The following is a 27070-nucleotide window of genomic DNA, read 5'->3' as shown; positions in this document are numbered from 1 at the left end:
AGTGTAGCAGCAGACAAGAGGGTGGACACAGAGACTGTGGTGACTCACCAGCAGTGAAGCAGCAGACAATAGGGTGGACACAGGGACTGTGGTGACTCACCAGCAGTGAAGCAGCAGACACTAGGGTGGACACAGGGACTGTGGTGACTCACCTGCAGTGTAGCAGCAGACATGAGGGTGGACACAGAGATTGTGGTGACTCACCAGCAGTGCAGCAGCAGACATGAGGGTGAACACAGGGACTGTGGTGACTCTCCAGCAGTGCAGCAGCAGACATGAGGGTGGACAGAGAGATTGTGGTGCCTCACCAGCAGTGTAGCAGCAGACATTAGGGTGGACACAGAGATTGTGGTGACTCACCAGCAGTGTAGCAGCAGACATGAGGGTGGACACAGGGACTGTGGTGATTCACCAGCAGTGTAGCAGCAGACATGAGGGTGGACACAGAGATTGTGGTGACTCACCAGCAGTGTAGCAGCAGACATGAGGAGGACACAGATTGTGGTGACTCACCAGCAGTGTAGCAGCAGACATGAGGGTGGACACAGAGATTGTGGTGACTCACCAGCAGTGTAGCAGCAGACATGAGGGTGGACACAGGGACTGTGGTGACTCACCAGCAGTGAAGCAGCAGACATGAGGGTGGACACAGAGATTGTGGTGACTCACCAGCAGTGTAGCAGCAGACATGAGGGTGGACACAGAGATTGTGGTGACTCACCAGCAGTGTAGCAACAGACATGAGGGTGGACACAGAGGTTGTGGTGACTCACCAGCAGTGTAGCAGCAGACATGAGGGTGGACACAGGGACTGTGGTGACTCACCTGCAGTGTAGCAGCAGACATGAGGGTGGACACAGAGATTGTGGTGACTCACGCGCAGTGTAGCAGCAGACATGAGGGTGGACACAGAGATTGTGGTGACTCACCAGCAATGTAGCAGCAGACATGAGGGTGGACACAGAGATTGTGGTGACTCTCCAACAGTGTAGCAGCAGACATGAGGGTGGACACAGAGATTGTGGTGACTCACCAACAGTGTAGCAGCAGACATGAGGGTGGACACAGGGACTGTGGTGACTCACCAACAGTGTAGCAGCAGACATGAGGGTGGACACAGAGATTGTGGTGACTCCCCAACAGTGTAGCAGCAGACATGAGGGTGGACACAGAGATTGTGGTGACTCACCAGCAATGTAGCAGCTGACATGAGGGTGGACACAGGGACTGTGGTGACTCACCAACAGTGTAGCAGCAGACATGAGGGTGGACACAGAGATTGTGGTGACTCACCAGCAGTGTAGCAGCAGACATGAGGGTGGACAGAGATTGTGGTGACTCACCAGCAATGTAGCAGCAGACATGAGGGTGGACACAGAGATTGTGGTGACTCACCAGCAGCGTAGCAGCAGACATGAGGGTGGACACAGGGACTGTGGTGACTCACCAGCAGTGTAGGAGCAGACATGAGGGTGGACACAGGGACTGTGGTGACTCACCAGCAGTGTAGCAGCAGACATGAGGGTGGACACAGGGACTGTGGTGACTCACTAGCAGCGTAACAGCAGACATGAGGGTGGACACAGAGAGTGTGGTGACTCACCAGCAATGTAGCAGCAGACATGAGGGTGGACACAGAGATTGTGGTGACTCACCAGCAGTGTAGCAGCAGACATGAGGGTGGACACAGAGATTGTGGTGACTCACCAACAGTGTAGCAGCAGACATGAGGGTGGACACAGAGATTGTGGTGACTCACCGGCAGTGTAGCAGCAGACATGAGGGTGGACACAGAGATTGTGGTGACTCACCAACAGTGTAGCAGCAGACATGAGGGTGGACACAGAGAGTGTGGTGACTCACCAGTAGTGTAGCAGCAGACATGAGGGTGGATACAGGGACTGTGGTGACTCACCGGCAGTGTAGCAGCAGACATGAGGGTGGACACAGAGATTGTGGTGACTCACCAGCAGTGTAGCAGCAGACATGAGGGTGGACACAGAGATTGTGGTGATTCACCAGCAGTGTAGCAGCAGACATGAGTGTGGACACAGGGACTGTGGTGACTCACCAGGAGTGTAGCAGCAGACATGAGGGTGGACACAGAGATTGTGGTGACTCACCAGCAGTGTAGCAGCAGACATGAGGGTGGACACAGAGATTGTGGTGACTCACCAGCAGTGTAGCAGCAGACATGTGGGTGGACACAGAGATTGTAGTGACTCACCAGCAGTGTAGCAGCAGACTTGAGGGTGGACACGGAGATTGTGGTGACTCACCAGCAGTGTAGCAGCAGACATGAGGGTGGACACAGGGACTGTGGTGACTCACCAGCAGTGTAGCAGCAGACATGTGGGTGCACACAGATATTGTGGTGACTCACCAGCAGTGTAGCAGCAGACATGAGGGTGGACACAGAGATTGTGGTGACTCACCAGCAGTGTAGCAGCAGACATGAGGGTGGACACAGGGACTGTGGTGACTCACCAGCAGTGTAGCAGCAGACATGAGGGTAGACAGAGTGTGGTGACTCACCAGCAGTGTAGCAGCAGACATGAGGGTGGACACAGGGACTGTGGTGACTCACCAGGAGTGTAGCAGCAGACATGAGGGTGGACACAGAGATTGTGGTGACTCACCAGCAGTGTAGCAGCAGACATGAGGGTAGACAGAGTGTGGTGACTCACCAGCAGTGTAGCAGCAGACATGAGGGTGGACACAGAGATTGTGGTGACTCACCAGCAGTGTAGCAGCAGACATGAGGGTGGACACAGGGACTGTGGTGACTCACCAGCAGTGTAGCAGCAGACATGTGAGTGGACACAGATATTGTGGTGACTCACCAGCAGTGTAGCAGCAGACATGAGGGTGGACACAGAGATTGTGGTGACTCACCAGCAGTGTAGCAGCAGACATGAGGGTGGACACAGGGACTGTGGTGGCTCACCAGCATTGTAGCAGCAGACATGAGGGTGGACACAGAGATTGTGGTGACTCACCAGCATTGTAGCAGCAGACATGAGGGTGGACACAGAGATTGTGGTGACTCACCAGCAGTGTAGCAGCAGACATGAGGGTGGACACAGAGATTGTGGTAACTCACCAGCAGTGTAGCAGCAGACATGAGGGTGGACACAGAGATTGTGGTGACTCACCAGCAGTGTAGCAGCAGACATGAGGGTGGACACAGAGATTGTGGATGGTGTGGGACCAACAATCACCTTCTCTCACACAATCACCGCCCAGCGCTAGACACAAACTCTCCTGCAAACAACACAATCATCAACACCTGTTATAACACCTGTGTAACACCACGTAACAATATATGTAACACCACGTAACAATACATGTAACACCACGTAACAATATATGTAACACCACATAACAATATATGTAACACCACATAACAATATATGTAACACCACGTAACAATATATGTAACACCACATAACAATATATGTAACACCACATAATATATGTAACACCACGTAACAATATATGTAACACCACATAACAATATATGTAACACCACATAACAATATATGTAACACCACGTAACAATATATGTAACACCACATAACAATATATGTAACACCACGTAACAATATATGTAACACCACGTAACAATATATGTAACATCACCTAACAATATATGTAACACCACATAACAATATATGTAACACCACGTAACAATGTATGTAACACCACGTAACAATATATGTAACATCACCTAACAATATATGTAACACCACATAACAATATATGTAACACCACGTAACAATATATGTAACACCACATAACAATATATGTAACACCACATAACAATATATGTAACACCACGTAACAATATATGTAACACCACCTAACAATATATGTAACACCACATAACAATATATGTAACACCACGTAACAATGTATGTAACACCACGTAACAATATATGTAACATCACCTAACAATATATGTAACACCACATAACAATATATGTAACACCACGTAACAATATATGTAACACCACATAACAATATATGTAACACCACATAACAATATATGTAACACCACGTAACAATATATGTAACACCACATAACAATATATGTAACACCACGTAACAACATATGTAACACCAGGTAACAACATATGTAACACCACGTAACAACATATGTAACACCAGGTAACAACATATGTAACACCACATAACAACATATGTAACACCACATAACAACATATGTAACACCACTGAACAATAGTGCCATGTGAAAACACCCAAGAACATGTGTGAGAATCATACAGTTACAATACAAGACAAAATGATCACATACAATTATATGCAACACCTGAAATTAAATACGACAACAGATGTTTTATACAGACATTGTTCCAGGTTTGATATTAGCACAAAGCAAAAGATTTTAAATTCCTTTTTTTTGTACCCGCATATAAGTGTAATTGATCAATAACAACACTGCGACTAGCCAAGGACTCGAACCCATGTTGATTTGGCCCGCCTCATGGCCAGCGAATACCACATGACGCTCTAACCCACAGGACCACCAAATCCTACAAGAATCACGCACCCAGCAGACCTAGGTGCTTTATCGTGATCCGAGGACATACGGTGGTGTGGGTACCTCTGAGCTAATTTCTTTCAACTCCCTGTTTGGTGCACTAGTCTCAACAAGCAGTATTTTATATTATTGTAAACACGATCAGGCTCTGATCCACCATGAGGCCTGGTCACAGACCGGGCCACGGGGGCGTTGACCCCCACAACTCTCTCCAGGTAATACCTCAAACTGACTTAACGGAAAGTGAGGCGTCACTACAGTAAAAGATCCTTGTTTTAAACACCCGAGAACGATTCTCCGGGTGGAAGTGACTGGGATTTTAGACATGTGGATGAAGACATGTTTACGCTCTGAAGTGATAAGACAAAACGTATCGTCTACGCAGTAGGCTTCTTCAGTCGAATATGGAAGGGACAGCGGAAGCAGCAGAGAATGCAATCAGTCCCTGGAAGCTACTGTGAACGATAAACATTACGGAATATTGAGGTTAACCTAAACTGTGTCCTCTCCTACCAGACTATCATCACTACAGCAGTGATGATAGTCTGGTAGTAGCGTGATCATCACTCATGTTGTAGTGATGATAGTCTGGTAGTAGCGTGATCATCACTCATGCTGTAGTGATGATAGTCTGGTAGTAGCGTGATCATCACTCATGTTGTAGTGATGATAGTCTGGTAGTAGCGTGATCATCACTCATGCTGTAGTGATGATAGTCTGGTAGTAGCGTGATCATCACTCATGCTGTAGTGATGATAGTCTGGTAGTAGCGTGATCATCACTCATGTTGTAGTGATGATAGTCTGGTAGTAGAGACAAGGCTACCATCACTACAACATGAGTGATGAACACTCTCCTACCAGACGATTCCAGGGGACGTCTTCATATATATATATACATATATATATATATATATATATATATATATATATATATATATATATATATATATATATATATATATATATATATATATATATATATATATATATATATATATATATATGCTGAACCACTGTGGAAAAAGTAGTGGTTATTACCGTGGCTGGGAGTGGCTGAGGCACTACGTCGACAACGTAGCGATAAGGAAAGGCATCGCGAGACACCTGGAACAAGTTTTTCCAGCCACCAGTCAGCATGCAAGACTAGAAAAAGGCAGATGGAAATACTGGAGTCCGTATTTTTTTGCTCTGAGGTGCTCTGGATACTGGACAGTTATGGTCTTGGAATAACTGAGTTGAAGCTCCTCAGTCACCACTTAATATACGGTACAGTTATCTACCGCAGGTTATCCGTCCACCTCCAGGTTGTAAGATCACACCACCTCAACAGTCACAGTTTAGTAAACTGTTCGTGACGTTAGATAATAGACTCCTTCAACCCATCATTGTTGATTAAGATGCAGTAAATTGAAGAGTTGAACTCCATGGAACTCAACTCTTCTTGAGAGACTGATCTCTTCAAATATTATTTCTACAAGGTTGATTGACTGTTTTCATCATCTTCACATCGTAACTACACTTGCTACCTCTGTATTGACTGAAGAAAACTTGTGTAGGCGAAACGTTCCAACAATAAACATACCTAACTGTTGTACATGTGTCTTACTCATCAGGTTGTCGGTGTTTTACGTAGTTTTCGATATAGAATTCACGTTCTCTCTTTCCAAGTTTTTACAGATATTAAGAAAGGAATCCCACACCAGACTAAAATGAGAAAGAATTAAAACGTGTACAGGAGGGCCCCGCTTATACAGCAGCAAAGATTCCGGGATACTGTAGGGCCTCGCTTATACAGCAGGATGCGTTCTGGGTTACTTTAGGGCCCCGCTTATACAGCAGCTAAAGTTCTGGGATACTGTAGGGCCCCGCTTATACAGCAGCTAAAGTTCTGGGATACTGTAGGGCCTCGCTTATACAGCAGCTAAAGTTCTGGGATACTGTAGGGCCCCGCTTATACAGCAGCTAAAGTTCTGGGATACTGTAGGGCCTCGCTTATACAGCAGGATACGTTCTGGGCTACTGTAGAGCCCCGCTTATACAGCAGGTTAGGTTCCGGGATACTGCTGTAAAGCAAAAGTCGCTGTAAACTGAAACATTACACTTTCAAGCTTACAGTCGCATACCGACGACTGTTTAGGCTATCATATATTAAGTTAGTAATACACGCAACATATTAATTACCTTGACTCAAGAAATCGTAATGACACGATTGCAAACAAACCATACCACGGCCGGGATTGAACCCTTAAAATATTGTCGTCAACATTATATCTTTATTTACTATCAGTACATGTACAAGGTATACAAGTACATGTACAAGGTATACAAGTACATGTACAAGGTATACAAGTACATGTACAAGGTATACAAGTACATGTACAAGGTATAAAAGGACATGTACAAGGTATACAAGTACATGTTCAAGGTATACAAGTACTGTAACATGTATACAAGTACATGTACAAGGTATACCAGTACATGTACGAGGTATACAAGTACATGTATTACAAGTATACAAGTACATGCAGGTACAAGCAAGTACATGTATAAGGTATACAAGTACATGTATTAAGGTATACAAGATACATGTATGGGTATCAAGTACATGTACAAGGTATACAAGTCACATGTACAAGGTATACAAGCACATGTACAAGGTTTACAAGTATATGTACAAGGTATACTAGGACGTGTAAAAGGTATACAAGTACATGTACAAGGTATACAAGATATGTATACATATATAAGTACATGTACAGGGTATAGAAGTACATGTACATAGTATACAATTACATGTACAGGGTATACAAGTACATGCACAAGGTATACAAGCACATGTACAAGGTATACAAGACATGTACATATACAAGTACATGTACAAGGTATACAAGCACATGTACAAGGTATACAAGCACATGTACAAGGTATACAAGCATTGTATGAGTATACAAGTACATGTACAAGGTATACAAGTACATGTATTAGTATACAAGTACATGCACAAGGTATACAAGTACATGTATAAGCATAGCAAGTACATGTACAAGGTATACAAGTACATGTACAAGGATACAAGTACATGTACAAGGTATACAAGACATGTACAGGTGATAAGCAAGCATGTACAAGGTATACAAGTACATGCATTAGGTATGCAAGTACATGTACACGGTATACAATGTACATGTATACAGATACATGTACAAGGTATACAAGTACATGTATAGCATACAAGCACATGTACATGTATAGACAATGCATACAGCAGTATAAGTACAAGATGTACAAGGTATACAAGGACATGTACAAGGTATACAAGTACATATACAAGGTATAAAAGGACATGTACAGTAGATACAAGCACATGTACAAGGTATACAAGTACATGTACAAGGAATACAAGCACATGTACAAGGTATACACGCACAAGTACAGTAGTATAGCAAGTACTATGTACAAGGTATACAAGTACATGTACAAGGTTTACAGGTACATGTACAAGGTATACAAGTACATGTACAATGTATACAAGCACATGTACAAGGTATACAAGCACATGTACATAGTATACAAGTACAAGGTATACAAGTACATGTACAAGGTATACAAGTACATGTACAAGGTATACAAGTACATGTACAAGGTATACAAGTACATGTACTAGGTTTACAAGTACATGTACAAGGTATATTAGGACGTGTAAAAGGTATACAAGTACATGTAGAAAGTATGCAAGTACATGTACAAGGTATAAAAGGACATGTACAAGGTATACAAGTACATGAACAAGTTATTCAAGTACATGTACAAGGTATACAAGTACATATACAAGGTATAAAAGGACATGTACAAGGTATACAAGGACATGTACAAGGTATACAAGTACATGTACAAGGTATAAAAGGACATATACAAGTTATACAAGGACATACACAAGGTAAACAAGTATATGTACAAGGTATACAAGTACATGTACAACGTATTCAAGTACATGTACAAGGTATACAAGTACATGTACAAGGTATACAGACCATAGCTGACATCAGTGACATACTACTATATAGAAAGTCCCTTGTTATGCTGAGCATTTCCCGCAAATTAGGTCAGTTTTGTCCCAGGATGTGACCCACACCAGTCCACTAACACCCAGGATGTGACCCACACCAGTCCACTAACACCCAGGATGTGACCCACACCAGTCCACTAACACCCAGGATGTGACTCACACCAGTCCACTAACACTCAGGATGTGACCAATACCAGTCCAGTAACACCCAGGATGTGACCCACACCAGTCCACTAACACCCAGGATGTGACCCACACCGGTCCACTAACACCCAGGATGTGACTAACACCAGTCCTCTAACACCCAGACTGTGACCCACACAAGTCCACTAACACCCAGGATGTGATCCACGCCAGCCCACTAACACCGAGGATGTGACCCATACCAGTCCACTAACACCCAGGATGTGACCCACACCGGTCCACTAACACCCAGGATGTGACCCACACCAGTTCACTAACACCCAGGATGTGACCCACACCAGTCCACTAACACCCAGGATGTGACCCACACCTGTCCACTAACACCCATGATGTGACCCACACCTGTCCACTAACACCCAGGATGTTACCCACACCAGACCACTAACACCCAGAGAGAGAGAGAGAGAGAGAGAGAGAGAGAGAGAGAGAGAGAGAGAGAGAGAGAGAGAGAGAGAGAGAGAGAGAGAGAGAGAGAGAGAGAGAGAGAGAAAGAGAGAGAGAGAGAGAGAGAGAGAGAGAGAGAGAGAGAGAGAGAGAGAGAGAGAGAGAGAGAGAGAGAGAGAGAGAGAGAGAGAGAGAGAGAGAGAGAGAGAGAGAGAGAGAGAGAGAGAGAGAGAGAGAGAGAGAGAGAGAGAGAGAGAGAGAGAGTTGCTGGTGCTTTCGACCGGGTGTGGCACCAGGGCCTCTTAGCAAAACTTAAAGCACTGGGAACTGCAGGCTCTACGCTATGTCTCCTCAGTGATTACCTTCATGGTAGATCTCTAAGTGTAGTCCTCAATGGAACAGAATCAGCAAGACATCCTATTGGGGCAAGTGTTCCACAAGGAAGCGTGCTGGGTCCACTGTTATGGAATGTCTACTTCAACGACCTTCTTCATCTCATCCCAGAATCACATGCATATGCAGACGACTGTACACTGACATTCACTTATCCAAGAGAAGAAATGCCAGCTGCTCTAAGCTACATCAATCACCAGCTGAGAGCTATATCAGCTTGGGGAAATAGATGGCAAGTAACATTTGCACCTGAGAAAACAGTAACATTTAACAGAGTTCCATGACATTAATGTCCCTCAATAGGCCTTTAACCACAGACTTCCCTTCCAGCACCTTACATTCTCTAGTTTTCCCGGCATGTCTACAAGGTGACTCCTGTAGTCAATACCTGTGGGTATGTGGTAGACTGCTGTCTTACTATCACCTTACAGATCATTAATGTTGAGCTCTAGCTCCGCCTTTGTGGCTCATGGAGAGCGGGATTGATCCGTCGTGTGGTAAGCTTGTGTGATAAGCTCGGGAAGGCAGCGGGAGTAAGGGAAGGCGGTCAGAGTGAGTGAGGGAAGGCAGTCAGAGAGAGGAAAGGCAATCAGAGTGTGGATGGAAAAACAGTCAGGACTAAGAGAGGGAAGGCATTTAGGGCAAGGGAGGGAAGGCAGCTAGAGTGATGAAAGGCAGCCAGAGTGAGGCAAGACACCGAGGATGTCAGGCGTTAGCCTCTCTATTATGCACCCAATACTTATCCTGTGGGTGGTAGTCACCCCATACCCATCCAGTGGGTGGTAGTCACCCCATACCCATCCTGTGGGTGGTAGTCACCCCATACCCATCCAGTGGGTGGTAGTCACCCCATACCCATCCTGTGGGTGGTAGTCACCCCATAATCATCCTGTGGGTGGTAGTCACCTCACACCCATCCAGTGGGTGGTAGTCACCCCATACCCATCCAGTGGGTGGTAGTCACCCCATACCCATCCAGTGGGTGGAAGTCTCTCCATATCCATCCTGTGGGCGATAATCACATCATACCCATCCTGTGGGAGGTAGTCACCCCATACCCATCCTGTGGGTGGTAGTCACCTCATTCCCATCCTGTGGGTGGTAGTCACCCTATATTCATCCTGTGGGTGGTAGTCACCCCATACTCATCCTGTGGGCGGTAGTCACCTCACACCCATCCTGTGGGTGGTAGTCATCCCATACCCATCCTGTGAGTGGTAGTCACCCCATACCCATCCTGTGGGTGTTAGTCACCTCACACCCATCCTGTGGGTGATAGTCACCCCATACGCAACCTGTGGGTGGTAGTCACCCCATATACATCCTGTGGGTGGTAGTAACCCCATACCCATCCTGTGGGCGGTAGTCATACCCATCCTGTGGGAGGTAGACACCACATACCCATCCTCTGGGTGGTAGTCACCACATACCCACCCTGTGAGTGGTAGTCAACCCATACCCATCCTGTTGGTGGTAGTCACCCCATACCCGTCCTGTGGGTGGTAGTCACCCCATACTCTCCCTGTGGGCGGTAGTCATATCCATCCTGTGGGTGGTAGTCACCCCCATACCCATCCTGTGGGTGGTAGTCATATCCATCTTATGGGTGGTAGTCACCCAATGCCCATCCTGTGGGTGGTATTCGCCCCATACCCATCCTGTGGGCGATAGTCACCCAATACCCATCCTGTGGGCGGAAATCGTCTTATGCCCATCCTGTGGGCGGTAGCTATCCCATACCGATCCTAAGGGTGTTAGTCACCACATACCCATCCTGTGGGCTGTAGTCACCCCATACCCATCCTGTGGGTGGTAGTCACCCCATGCCCATCCTGTAGCTGGTAGTCACCCCATACCCATCCTGTGGCTGGTAGTCGCTCCATATCTATCCTGTGGGTGGTTGTAACCCCATACCCATCCTGTGGGTGGTAGTCACCCAACACCCATCCTGTGGGTGATAGTCACCCCAGACCCACCCTGTGGGTGGTAGTCACCCAATACCCATCCTGTGGGCGGAAATCGCCTTATACCTATCCTGTGGGCGGTAGTTACCCCATACCGATCCTAAGGGTGGTAGTCACCCCATACCCATCCTGTGGGCTGTAGTCACCCCATACCCATCCTGTGGGTGGTAGTCACTCCATACCCATCCTGTGGCTGGTAGTCACCCCATACCCATTCTGTGGCTGGTAGTCACCCCATATCTATCCTGTGGGTGGTAGTAACCCCATACCAATCCTGTGGGTGGTAGTCACCCTATACCCATCCTGTGGGTGGTAGTCACACCATACCCAACCTGTGGGTGGTAGTCACCCCATACCCATCCTGTGGGTGGTAGTCACACCATACCCATCCTGTGGGTGGTAGTCACCCAATACCCATCCTGTGGGCGTAAATTGCCTTATATCCATCCTATGGGCGGTAGTCACCCCATTCCCATCCTGTGGGTGGTAGTCATCCCATACCCATCCTTTGGATGGTAGTCATCCCATACCCATCCTGTGGGTTGTAGTCACCCCATACCCATCCTGTGGGTGGTAGGTACTCCACATCCATCCTGTGGGTGGTAGTCACCCCATACCCATCCTGTGGGTGGTAGTCGCCCCATTCCCATTTTTTGGGCGGTAGTAGTCCCATACCCATCCTGTGGGTGGCAGTCACCCCATACCCATCCTGTGGGCGATAGTCACCCCATATCTATCCTCTGGGCGGTAGTTACCCCTTACTCATCTTGTGGGCGGTAGTCACCCCATATCCATCCTGTGGGTGGTAGTCCCCTTATACTCATTCTGTGGGTGGTAGTCACCCCATTATCATCCTGTGGTTGGTAGTCACCCCATACCCATCCTGTGGGTGGTAGTCACCCCATATACATCCTGTGGGTGGTAGTCACCCCATACCCATCCTGTGGGCGGTAGTCACCCATCCTGTGGGTGGTAGTCACCCCATACCCATTCTGTGGGTGGTAGTCTCCTCATACCCATCTTGTGGGTGGTAGTCACCCCATACCCATCCTGTGGTTGGTAGTCACCCCATACTCATCCTGTGGGTGGTAGTCACCCCATATCCATCCTGTGGGTGGTAGTCAACTCATACCCATCCTGTGGGTGGTAGTCACCCCATTCCCAACCTGTGGGTGGTAGTCACCCCATATACATCCTGTGGGTGGTAGTCACCCCATACCCATCCTGTGGGCGGTAGTCATACCCATCCTGTGGGTGGTAGTCACCCCATACCCATTCTGTGGGTGGTAGTCTCCTCATACCCATCTTGTGGGTGGTAGTCACCCCATACCCATCCTGTGGGTGGTAGTCACCCCATACCCACCCTGTGGGTGGTAGTCACCCCATAATCATCCTGTGGGTGGCAGTCACCCCATACCCTCCCTGTGGGCGGTAGTCATATCCATCTTATGGGTGGTAGTCACCCAATACCCATCCTGTGTTTGGTAGTCACCCCATACCCACCCTGTGGGTGGTAGTCACCCAATACCCATCCTGTGGGCGGAAATCGCCTTATACCCATCCTGTGGGCGGTAGTTACCCCATGCCGATCCTAAGAGTGGTAGTCACCCCATACCCATCCTGTGGGGTGTAGTCACCCCATACCCATCATTTTGGTGGTAGTCACTCCATGCCCATCCTGTGGCTGGTAGTCACCTCATACCCATCCTGTGGCTGGTAGTCGCCCCATATCTATCCTGTGGGTGGTAGTCATCCCATACCCATCATATGGGTGGAAGTCACCTTATACCCATCCTGTGGGTGGTAGTCACCCCATACCCATCCTGTGGGTGGTAGTCACCCCATATCCATCCTGTGGGCGGTAGTCGCCCCATACCCATCCTGTGGGCGGTAGTCACCCTATACCCATCCTGTGGGTGGCAGTCACCCATACCCATCCTGTGGGCGGTAGTCACCCCATATCTATCCTGTGGGCGGTAGTTACCCCTTACTCATCTTGTGGGCGGTAGTCACCCCATAATCATCCTGTGGGTGGTAGTCGCCTCATTCCCATCCTGTGGGCGGTAGTCACCTCATTCCCATCCTGTGGGTGGTAGTCGCCTCATTCCCATCCTGTGGGTGGTAGTCGGCTCATTCCCATCCTGTAGGCGGTAGTCACCTCATTCCCATCCTGTGGGTGGTAGTCACCTCATTCCCATCCTGTGGGTGGTAGTCGCCTCATTCCCATCCTGTGGGTGGTAGTCGCCTCATTCCCATCCTGTGGGCGGTAGTCACCTCATTCCCATCATGTGGGTGGTAGTCACCTCATTCCCATCCTGTGGGTGGTAGTCGCCTCATTCCCATCCTGTCGGTGGTAGTCGCCTCATTCCCATCCTGTGGGTGGTAGTCACCTCATTCCCATCCTGTGGGTGGTAGTCGCCTCATTCCCATCCTGTGGGTGGTAGTCGCTTCATTCCCATCCTGTGGGTGGTAGTCGCCTCATTCTCATCCTGTGGGCGGTAGTCGCCTCATTCCCATCCTGTGGGTGGTAGTCGCCTAATTCCCATCCTGTGGGTGGTAGTCGCCTCATTCCCATCCTGTCGGTGGTAGTCGCCTCATTCCCATCCTATGGGTGGTAGTCACCTCATTCCCATCCTGTGGGTGGTAGTCGCCTCATTCCCATCCTGTGGGTGGTAGTCGCCTCATTCCCATCCTGTGGGTGGTAGTCGCCTCATTCCCATCCTGTGGGTGGTAGTCGCCTCATTCCCATCCTGTGGGTGGTAGTCACCTCATTCCCATCCTGTGGGTGGTAGTCGCCTCATTCCCATCCTGTGGGTGGTAGTCGCCTCATTCCCATCCTGTGGGTGGTAGTCGCCTCATTCCCATCCTGTGGGTGGGGTGACTACTGCAGACAGAATACAGTCTAGGTGGCCAAATACTACAAACTTCACTAAAGAGAAAGGATCTTGGGGTGAGTATAACGCCAAACACATCACCTGAGGAGCACATCAACTAAATAACTGCTGCGGCATACCAGCAGCTAGCAAAACTAAGAATAGTATTCCGACGTGTCTGTAAGGAGTCGTTCAGGACTCTGTACACCGTGTACATCAGGCCCATATGAGAGTATGCAGCACCATTTTGGAACCCACACCTGGCCAACCACGTCAGGAAATTACAGAAAGCGCAAAGGTTAGGAACGAGACTACTCCCGCACTTAAGGGGCATGTTAAGGAGAGGTTAAGGGAATTCGATCTGACGACACTGGAAGATACGAGATACAAAGGGGACATGATAACAATATACAAAATACTAAGAAAAATCGACAAGGTGGACAGAGACATGATGTTCGAGAGATGTGACACAGCAAAAAGAGGTCACAATTGGAAATTGAAGACTCAGATGAGTCGCAGATATGTTAGGAAGTATTTCTTCAGTCACAGAGCAGTCAGGAAGTGGAATAGTCTAGAAGGGGAGGTGGTGGAAGCAAGATCCATACATAGCTTTGAAAAGAGGTATGATACAGCTCATGGAGCAGGGAGTGACCTAGTAGCGACCAGTGAGGAGGCGGTTCCAGGAGCTAAGGTACGATCCCTGGAAGCACAATTAGGCGAGTACGCACACACACGTGGTAATACTTTATTTACAGTGAGCAAAGTCAGGGTATTTCTCCAGAATGGTCTAATATAACACTGGGGAGAAAATACTTAGACATATCTCGAACATTTTGTGAGTGAGTTCTCTGAATGCATTAATTTTATCGCACTCCACTGCATAATGACGCAGTGTGTGACGCACTCCACTACATAATGACGCAGTGTGTGACGCACTCCACTACATAATGACGCAGTGTGTGACGCACTCCACTACATAATGACGCAGTGTGTGACGCACTCCACTACATAATGACGCAGTGTGTGACGCACTCCACTACATAATGACGCAGTGTGTGACGCACTCCACTACATAATGACGCAGTGTGTGACGCACTACACTACATAATGACGCAGTGTGTGACGCACTCCACTACATAATGACGCAGTGTGTGACGCACTCCACTACATAATGACGCAGTGTGTGACGCACTCCACTACATAATGACGCAGTGTGTGACGCACTCCACTACATAATGACGCAGTGTGTGACGCACTCCACTACATAATGACGCAGTGTGTGACGCACTCCACTACATAATGACGCAGTGTGTGACGCACTCCACTACATAATGACGCAGTGTGTGACGCACTCCACTACATAATGACGCAGTGTGTGACGCACTACACTACATAATGACGCAGTGTGTGACGCACTCCACTACATAATGACGCAGTGTGTGACGCACTACACTACATAATGACGCAGTGTGTGACGCACTCCACTACATAATGACGCAGTGTGTGACGCACTCCAGTACATAATGACGCAGGGTGTGATAATAGTCTATCTGGTAAAGTTTACATTTCGTTTGGTCTATATCTGGTGGTGGTGATTTAACCTGCCAAAGATACTTGTAACCCAGCCGGAGCCGGGCAGTAGTGATATCCAAGAGTCGGCTTATTTTGTTGGAGGCACCATAGACATGTGGCTCCTCCTGCATGATAGAATGATGATAGATGGACTCACTGGTGTCAATCTCCCTGAGCCTTAAGTCCATAAAATTCAGTTGAAGTTCTTTTCGTATTATTGTTCTCAAACTATTACCTCACAAGCCAAGATTGTAATCTACTCTATCATGCATCTGAAGACCAATGTGAGATGGAATCCACAGCATGTGCACTCTGACTCCACTGTCCACAATCCTACCATACCTGTGTCTGGCTTCTGACACAATACTACCATACCTGTGTCTGGCTACTGACACAATACTACCATACCTGTGTCTGGCTACTGATACAATACTACCATACCTGTGTCTGGCTTCTGGCACAATACTACCATACCTGTGTCTGGCTTCTGACACAATACTACCATACATGTGTCTGGCTACTGACACAATACTACCATACCTGTGTCTGGCTTCTGACACAATACTACCATACCTGTGTCTGGCTACTGACACAATACTACCATACCTGTGTCTGGCTACTGACACAATACTACCATACCTGTGCCTGGCTACTGACACAATACTACCATACCTGTGTCTGGCGTCTGACACAATACTACCATACCTGTGCCTGGCTACTGAGACAATACTACCATACCTGTGTCTGGCTTCTGACACAATACTACCATACCTGTGCCTGGCTACTGACACAATACTACCATACCTGTGTCTGGCGTCTGACACAATACTACCATACCTGTGTCTGGCTTCTGACACAATACTACCATACCTGTGTCTGGCTTCTGACACAATACTACCATACCTGTGTCTGGCTTCTGACACAATACTACCATACCTGTGTCTGGCTTCTGACACAATACTACCATACCTGTGTCTGGCTTTTGACACAATACTACCATACCTGTGTCTGGCTTCTGACACAATACTACCATACCTGTGCCTGGCTACTGACACAATACTACCATACCTGTGCCTGGCTACTGACACAATACTACCATACCTGTGTCTGGCGTCTGACACAATACTACCATACCTGTGTCTGGCTTCTGACACAATACTACCATACCTGTGTCTGGCTTCTGACACAATACTGCCATACCTGTGTCTGGCTTCTGACACAATACTACCATACCTGTGACTGGCTTCTGACACAATACTACCATACCTGTGTCTGGCTTCTGACACAATACTACCATACCTGTGACTGGCTACTGACACAATACTATCATACCTGCGCCTGGCTACTGACACAATACTACCATACCTGTGTCTGGCTTACACAATACTACCATACCTGTGCCTGGCTACTGACACAATACTACCATACCTGTGTCTGGCTTCTGACACAATACTACCATACCTGTGTCTGGCTACTGACACAATACTACCATACCTGTGCCTGGCTATTGACACAATACTATCATACCTGTGTCTGGCTTCTGACACAATACTACCATACCTGTGCCTGGCTTCTGACACAATACTACCATACCTGTGTCTGGCTTCTGACACAATACTACCATACCTGTGTCTGGCTTACACAATACTACCATACCTGTGCCTGGCTACTGACACAATACTACCATACCTGTGTCTGGCTTCTGACACAATACTACCATACCTGTGTCTGGCTACTGACACAATACTACCATACCTGTGCCTGGCTATTGACACAATACTATCATACCTGTGTCTGGCTTCTGACACAATACTACCATACCTGTGCCTGGCTTCTGACACAATACTACCATACCTGCGTCTGGCTTCTGACACAATACTACCATACCTGTGTCTGGCTTCTGACACAATACTACCATACCTGTGTCTGGCTTCTGACACAATACTACCATACCTGTGTCTGGCTTCTGACACAATACCACCATACCTCTGTCTGGGTACTGACACAATGCTACCATACCTGTGCCTGGCTACTGACACAATGCTACCATACCTGTGTCTGGCTTCTGACACAATACTACCATACCTGTGTCTGGCTTCTGACACAATACTACCATACCTGTGTCTGGCTTCTGACACAATACTACCATACCTGTGTCTGGCTACTGACACAATACTACCATACCTGTGCCTGGCTATTGACACAATACTATCATACCTGTGTCTGGCTTCTGACACAATACTACCATACCTGTGCCTGGCTTCTGACACAATACTACCATACCTGTGTCTGGCTTCTGACACAATACTACCATACCTGTGTCTGGCTACTGACACAATACTACCATACCTGTGCCTGGTTATTGACACAATACTATCATACCTGTGTCTGGCTTCTGACACAATACTACCATACCTGTGTCTGGCTACTGACACAATACTACCATACCTGTGCCTGGCTATTGACACAATACTATCATACCTGTGTCTGGCTTCTGACACAATACTACCATACCTGTGCCTGGCTTCTGACACAATACTACCATACCTGTGTCTGGCTTCTGACACAATACTACCATACCTGTGTCTGGCTTACACAATACTACCATACCTGTGCCTGGCTACTGACACAATACTACCATACCTGTGTCTGGCTTCTGACACAATACTACCATACCTGTGTCTGGCTACTGACACAATACTACCATACCTGTGCCTGGCTATTGACACAATACTATCATACCTGTGTCTGGCTTCTGACACAATACTACCATACCTGTGTCTGGCTTCTGACACAATACTACCATACCTGTGTCTGGCTTCTGACACAATACTACCATACCTGGGTCTGGCTTCTGACACAATACTACCATACCTGTGTCTGGCTTCTGACACAATACTACCATACCTGTGTCTGGCTTCTGACACAATACCACCATACCTCTGTCTGGCTACTGACACAATGCTACCATACCTGTGCCTGGCTACTGACACAATACTACCATACCTGTGTCTGGCTTCTGACACAATACTACCATACCTGTGTCTGGCTTCTGACACAATACTACCATACCTGTGTCTGGCTACTGACACAATACTACCATACCTGTGCCTGGCTTCTGAAACAATACTACCATACCTTTGTCTGGCTACTGACACAATACTACCATACCTGTGTCTGGCTTCTGACACAAAACTACCATACCTGTGACTGGCTACTGACACAATACTACCATACCTGTGTCTGGCTACTGACACAATACTACCATACCTGTGTCTGGCTTCTGACACAATGCTACCATACCTGTGTCTGGCTTCTGACACACTACTACCATACCTGTGTCTGGCTACTGGCACAATGCTACCATACCTGTGCCTGGCTACTGACACAATACTACCATACCTGTGCCTGGCTACTGACACAATACTACCATACCTGTGTCTGGCTACTGACACAATACTACCATACCTGTGCCTGGCTTCTGACACACTACTACCATACCTGTGTCTGGCTTCTGACACAATACTACCATACCTGTGCCTGGCTTCTGACACACTACTACCATACCTGTGCCTGGCTTCTGACACAATACTACCATACCTGTGCCTGGCTTCTGACACAATACTACCATACCTGTGCCTGGCTACTGACACACTACTACCATACCTGTGCCTGGCTTCTGACACAATACTACCATACCTGTGTCTGGCTTCTGACACACTACTACCATACCTGTGTCTGGCTTCTGACACAATACTACCATACCTGTGCCTGGCTACTGACACAATACTACCATACCTGTGTCTGGCTTCTGACACACTACTACCATACCTGTGTCTGGCTTCTGACACAAGCATGCCACAATTTACACTTAATGAGTTGACAACATTTATGGATAACAGAGAATCAGTTACAATTAAACTGTCAGCGTTAGATACATGGACTGGCGGCGGTCATGTCTGAGACTGTATGACAGGTGGCGCTATCATTATACACATCACTATTAGTAACATCACCGACGCTACTATTTACATTATACTCATCACTGTTACTGTCATCACCGTCACCACTACCCTCATAATGTTTGACATAATTATCAACACAGCTCTTATATTCATCATCATCATGAGCGTCATTCTCACACTCATTGTTCATGATAGCTGATAATCTTATTACAGGTGTATTCATTGTTCACTCACTATGCATTTTTCCTTCCGCTGCTCAAGTTTTTGTTTCGGGCACAAGTGTTGCTTCTCCAGCACTGATACTTGCAACTTAATTAAGTTGCGTGACTCTTGATCAAGACTTGTCTCACCTGGAGGCATGAAGCCCCGGTCAGCTAGGCTGGTGGCTCACAAACTGCTGACTCAGCTAGGCTGGTGGCTCACAAACTGCTGACTCAGCTAGGCTGGTGGCTCACAAACTGCTGACTCAGCTAGGCTGGTGGCTCACAAACTGCTGACTCAGCTAGGCTGGTGGCTCACAGACTGCTGACTCAGCTAGGCTGGTGGCTCACAAACTGCTGACTCAGCTAGGCTGGTGGCTCACAAACTGGTGACTCAGCTAGGCTGGTGGCTCACAAACTGCTGACTCAGCTAGGCTGGTGGCTCACAAACTGCTGACTCAGCTAGGCTGGTGGCTCACAAACTGCTGACTCAGCTAGGCTGGTGGCTCACAAACTGCTGACTCAGCTAGGCTGGTGGCTCACAAACTGCTGACTCAGCTAGGCTGGTGGCTCACAAACTGCTGACTCAGCTAGGCTGGTGGCTCACAGACTGCTGACTCAGTTAGGCTGGTGGCTCACAAACTGATGACTCAGCTAGGCTGGTGGCTCACAAACTGGTGACTCAGCTAGGCTGGTGGCTCACAAACTGCTGACTCAGCTAGGCTGGTGGCTCACAAACTGCTGACTCAGCTAGGCTGGTGGCTCACAGACTGCTGACTCAGCTAGGCTGGTGGCTCACAGACTGCTGACTCAGCTAGGCTGGTGGCTCACAGACTGCTGACTCAGCTAGTCTGGTGGCTCACAAACTGCTGACTCAGCTAGGCTGGTGGCTCACAAACTGCTGACTCAGCTAGGCTGGTGGCTCAAAGACTGCTGACTCAGCTAGGCTGGTGGCTCACAAACTGCTGACTCAGCTAGGCTGGTGGCTCACAGACTGCTGACTCAGCAAGGCTGGTGGCTCACAAACTGCTGACTCAGCTAGGCTGGTGGCTCAAAGACTGCTGACTCAGCTAGGCTGGTGGCTCACAGACTGCTGACTCAGTTAAGCTGGTGGCTCACAGACTGCTGACTCAGCTAGGCTGGTGGCTCGCAGACTGCTGACTCAGCTAGGCTGGTGGCTCACAGACTGCTGACTCAGCTAGGCTGGTGGCTCACAGACTGCTGACTCAGCTAGGCTGGTGGCTCACAAACTGCTGACTAAGCTAGGCTGGTGGCTCACAGACTGCTGACTCAGCTAGGCTGGTGGCTCACAAACTGCTGACTCAGCTAGGCTGGTGGCTCACAGACTGCTGACTCAGCTAGGCTGGTGGCTCGCAGACTGCTGACTCAGCTAGGCTGGTGGCTCACAGACTGCTGACTCAGCTAGGCTGGTGGCTCACAGACTGCTGACTCAGCTATGCTGGTGGCTCACAAACTGCTGACTCAGCTAGGCTGGTGGCTCACAGACTGCTGACTCAGCTAGGCTGGTGGCTCACAAACTGCTGACTCAGCTAGGTTGGTGGCTCAAAGACTGCAGCCTCAGCTAGGCTGGTGGCTCACAGGCTGCTGACTCAGTTAAGCTGGTGGCACACAGACTGCTGACTCAGCTAGGCTGGTGGCTCACAAACTGCTGACTCAGCTAGGCTGGTGGCTCATAGACTGCTGACTCAGCTAGGCTGGTGGCTCACAGTCTGCTGACTCAGCTAGGCTGGTGGCTCACAGACTGCTGACTCAGCTAGGCTGATGGCTCACAAACTGCTGACTCAGCTAGGATGGTGGCTCACAAACTGCTGACTCAGCTAGGCTGGTGGCTCATAGACTGCTGACTCAGCTAGGCTGGTGGCTCACAGTCTGCTGACTCAGCTAGGCTGGTAGGCTCACAGACTGCTGACTCAGCTAGGCTGATGGCTCACAAACTGCTGACTCAGCTAGGCTGGTGGCTCACAGACTGCTGACTCAGCTAGGCTCGTGGCTCACAAACTGCTGAGTCAGCTAGGCTGGTGGCTCACAAACTGCTGACTCAGCTAGGCTGGTGGCTCACAGACTGCTGACTCAGCTAGGCTGGTGGCTCACAGACTGCTGACTCAGCTAGGCTGGTGGCTCACAGACTGCTCACTCAGCTAGGCTGGTGGCTCACAAACTGCTGACTCAGCTAGGCTGGTGGCTCACAAACTGCTGACTCAGCTAGGCTGGTGGCTCAAAGACTGCTGACTCAGCTAGGCTGGTGGCTCACAGACTGCTGACTCAGCTAGGCTGGTGGATCACAAACTGCTGACTCAGTTAAGCTGGTGGCTCACAGACTGCTGACTCAGCTAGGCTGGTGGATCACAAACTGCTGACTCAGTTAGGCTGGTGGCTCACAAACTGCTGACTCAGCTAGGCTGGTGGCTCACAAACTGCTGACTCAGCTAGGCTGGTGGCTCACAAACTGCTGACTCAGCTAGGCTGGTGGCTCACAGACTGCTGACTCAGTTAGGCTGGTGGCTCACAGACTGTTGACTCAGCTAGGCTGGTGGCTCACAGACTGCTGGCTTAGCTAGGCTGGTGGCTCACAGACTGCTGGCTTAGCTTGGCTGGTGGCTCACAGACTGCTGGCTTAGCTAGGCTGGTGGCTCACAGACTGCTGACTCAGCTAGGCTGATGGCTCACAGACTGCTGACTCAGCTAGGGTGGTGGCTCACAGACTGCTGACTCAGCTAGGCTGGTAGCTCACAAACTGCTGACTCAGCTAGGCTGGTGGCTCACAGACTGCTGACTCAGCTAAGCTGGTGGCTGACAGACTGCTGACTCAGCTAGGCTGGTGGCTCACAGACTGCTGACTCAGCTAGGCTGGTGGCTCACAGACTGCTGACTCAGCTAGGCTGGTGGCTCATAAACTGCTGACTCAGCTAGGCTGGTGGCTCACAGACTGCTGACTCAGCTAAGCTGGTGGCTCACAGACTGCTGACTCAGCTAGGCTGGTGGCTCACAGACTGCTGACTCAGCTAGGCTGGTGGCTCGCAGACTGCTGACTCAGCTAGGCTGGTGGCTCACAGACTGCTGACTCAGCTAGGCTGGTGGCTCACAGACTGCTGACTCAGCTAGGCTGGTGGCTCACAGACTGCTGACTCAGCTAGGCTGGTGGCTCACAGACTGCTGGCTTAGCTAGGCTGGTGGCTCACAGACTGCTGACTCAGCTAGGCTGGTGGCTCAAAGACTGCTGACTCAGCTAGGCTGGTGGCTCACAGACTGCTGACTCAGCTAGGCTGGTGGCTCATAAACTGCTGACTCAGCTAGGCTGGTGGCTCACAGACTGCTGACTCAGCTAGGCTGGTGGCTCACAGACTGCTGACTCAGCTAGGCTGGTGGCTCACAGACTGCTGACTCAGCTAGGCTGGTGGCTCACAAACTGCTGACTCAGCTAGGCTTGTGGCTCACAAACTGCTGACTCAGCTAGGCTGGTGGCTCGCAGACTGCTGACTCAGCTAGGCTGGTGGCTCACAGACTGCTGACTCAGCTAGGCTGGTGGCTCACAGACTGCTGACTCAGCTAGGCTGGTGGCTCACAGACTGCTGACTCAGCTAGGCTGGTGGCTCACAGACTGCTGACTCAGCTAGGCTGGTGGCTCACAGACTGCTGACTCAGCTAGGCTGGTGGCTCACAGACTGCTGACTCAGCTAGCCTGGTGGCTCACAGACTGCTGACTCAGCTAGGCTGGTGGCTCACAGACTGCTGACTCAGCTAGGATGGTGGCTCACAGACTGCTGACTCAGCTAGGCTGGTGGCTCACAGACTGCTGACTCAGCTAGCCTGGTGGCTCACAGACTGCTGACTCAGCTAGGCTGGTGGCTCACACACTGCTGACTCAGCTAGGCTGGTGGCTCACAGACTGCTGACTCAGCTAGGCTGGTGGCTCACAGACTGCTGACTCAGCTAGGCTGGTGGCTCACAGACTGCTGACTCAACTAGGCTGGTTGCTCACAGACTGCTGACTCAGCTAGGCTGGTGGCTCACAGACTGCTGACTCAGCTAGCCTGGAAGCTCACAGACTGCTGACTCAGCTAGGCTGGTGGCTCACAAACTGCTGACTCAGCTAGGCTGGTGGCTCACAGACTGCTGACTCAGCTAGGCTGGTGGCTCACAGACTGCTGACTCAGCTAGGCTGGTGGCTCACAGACTGCTGACTCAACTAGGCTGGTGGCTCACAGACTGCTGACTCAGCTAGCCTGGTGGCTCACAGACTGCTGACTCAGCTAGGCTGGTGGCTCACAGACTGCTGACTCAGCTAGGCTGGTGGCTCACAGACTGTTGACTCAACTAGGCTGGTGGCTCACAGACTGCTGACTCAGCTAGCCTGGTGGCTCACAGACTGCTGACTCAGCTAGCCTGGTGGCTCACAGACTGCTGACTCAACTAGTCTGGTGGCTCACAGACTGCTGACTCAACTAGGCTGGTGGCTCACAGACTGCTGACTCAGCTAGGCTGGTGGCTCACAGACTGCTGACTCAGCTAGGCTGGTGGCTCACAGACTGCTGACTCAGCTAGGCTGGTGGCTCACAGTCTGCTGACTCAGCTAGGCTGGTGGGTCACAGACTGCTGACTCAGCTAGGCTGGTGGCTCACAGACTGCTGACTCAGCTAGGCTGGTGGCTCACAGACTGCTGACTCAGCTAGGCTGGTGGCTCACAGACTGCTGACTCAGCTAGGCTGGTGGCTCACAGTCTGCTGACTCAGCTAGGCTGGTGGCTCACAGACTGCTGACTCAACTAGTCTGGTGGCTCACAGACTGCTGACTCAACTAGGCTTGTGGCTCACAGACTGCTGACTCAGCTAGGCTGGTGGCTCACAGACTGCTGACTCAGCTAGGCTGGTGGCTCACAGACTGCTGACTCAGCTAGGCTGGTGGCTCACAGTCTGCTGACTCAGCTAGGCTGGTGGCTCACAGACTGCTGACTCAGCTAGGCTGGTGGCTCACTGACTGCTGACTCAGCTAGGCTGGTGGCTCACAGACTGCTGACTCAGCTAGGCTGGTGGCTCACAGTCTGCTGACTCAGCTAGGCTGGTGGCTCACAGACTGCTGACTCAGCTAGGCTGGTGGCTCACAGACTGCTGACTCAGCTAGGCTGGTGGCTCACAGACTGCTGACTCAGCTAGGCTGGTGGCTCACAGACTGCTGACTCAGCTAGGCTGGTGGCTCACAGACTGCTGACTCAGCTAGGCTGGTGGTGTCATCGTCAGCAGTATCACTAGTAATAATAATAATAATGTCTTTATTTACTACAAGTACATGTACAAGGTATACAGACCATAGCTGACATCAGTGACATACTACTATATACAATGTCCTTTGTTATGCTGAGCATTTCCCGCAAATTAGGTCACTTTTGTCCCAGGATGTGTCCCACACCAGTCCACTTACACCTAGGATGTGTCCCACACCAGTCCACTAACACCTAGGATGTGACACACACCAGTCCACTAACACCCAGGTACCCATTTTAAACTGATGGGTGAACAGGGACAGTGACAGTAGGTGTCTTATGGAAACACGTCTGGAGTTTACCCTGTGTTTTCCAGCCGCATCAGAGGAGATTCGATCTGCCCAGGTTACTTACTCAGCCCCATTGTCTGAAGTCAGGCATTAGCCAGTTTTCGGACTTAGGTATCTGGTAGGCGTAGGGCCTCATACTAGGGGGTATAGGGTGAGGTAGGCGCCCTGCAGCTGGCTATGATGTAGGTGCTACGCCTTTGACTGCGTAATATGAACGTAGATCCTGGCTCCTAAATGGAAAACAACCTGCCTAGTCTAAGGATATTTATATTATTTTAGCCTGCAGTCAAAACATTATGTATTTACTCTGAAAAAAAAGGTCCTTGCACACACTAGGGCCTTAAAGGAAAATCGTGAGAGGATAACAAGAATAAAATAACCAATGGCCTAGACTTGGCCAAAAATACCACCCACATACCTACACTAAACCATGACAACTTGTCCCAGCCTCCGCTTTTCTCGTACTAATTACATACCTTTGGTGCTCCTGTAGTACTGTAGTAGGTTCACCGGTGTTGTCCCGGCCTGGATCTTCTCCAGATGGTGACTCCTGTCCTGGTTACTCTTCACGACTAATATGCTTCCAGTCTCAGAACAAATCCCGGACATTGACATTGTATATGGAGCGTTGTTTACGCAATACTCTCCACAATACACTGAGTAATACCCCCTCCCCTAGGCCACAGGTCTCACACAGCTAGCTGGACCCAGTAATACCCCCTCCCCTAGACCACAAGTCTCACTCAGCTAGCTGGACCCAGTAATACCCCCTCCCCTAGACCATAGGTCTCACTCAGCTAGCTGGACCCAGTAATACCCCCTCCCCTGGACCACAGGTCTCACTCAGCTAGCTGGACCCAGTAATACCCCCTCCCCTAGACCATAGGTCTCACTCAGCTAGCTGGACCCAGTCAGGTGCAGCTAGTCAAGGAACAAACATTGGAAATTAACCTTAATTCTGGGGAATCACAAAATTCTCCAGAAATAAGAAAACTGCACCAAGCTCTGTCTTGGTGCAATTTACTTGTACATAGAAAAACATAAGAAATATTTATCACCTTTAAGTTAATCTCTACAATAAACACTGCTAATCCACAGACTTGTGAAACTCGTTTGACAAGAAAGTGATCAGGTTATACGCCAAATGAACCTCAGTGATGTTTTATGGATTCACTCTGAGACTTCAGCAGGAAAATGCACCATTACAACTCCGTGTTGGTCGAACACCTACGTTGATGCATATTCTATACATGACATAAAATTACAGAGGTGACTGACTGGGTTACCTCTGTACATAATAATTAATAAAAAGTAT

At 49.1% G+C, this 27070-nt stretch overlaps 1 protein-coding gene across 1 annotated transcript in view; it reads right to left on the bottom strand.

Moving 5' to 3' along the window:
• The window catches only part of LOC138853569 (mite allergen Der p 3-like), a 203401-nt gene that overhangs the window by 63273 nt on the left and 113058 nt on the right, over nucleotides 1-27070 (bottom strand). Inside the window, exon 2 of the mRNA XM_070091039.1 lies at nucleotides 3156-3264. Within this exon, the coding sequence (XP_069947140.1) occupies nucleotides 3156-3264 (109 nt within the window). The remainder of the gene's footprint in view (nucleotides 1-3155; nucleotides 3265-27070) is intronic.

The sequence above is a fragment of the Cherax quadricarinatus genome, chromosome 33 (assembly GCF_038502225.1).
Source record: "Cherax quadricarinatus isolate ZL_2023a chromosome 33, ASM3850222v1, whole genome shotgun sequence".
Classification (NCBI taxonomy): Eukaryota; Metazoa; Arthropoda; class Malacostraca; order Decapoda; family Parastacidae; genus Cherax; species Cherax quadricarinatus.
Note: the sequence above shows the minus strand (reverse complement) of the source record. Positions and strands in the feature narration are given on the sequence as shown.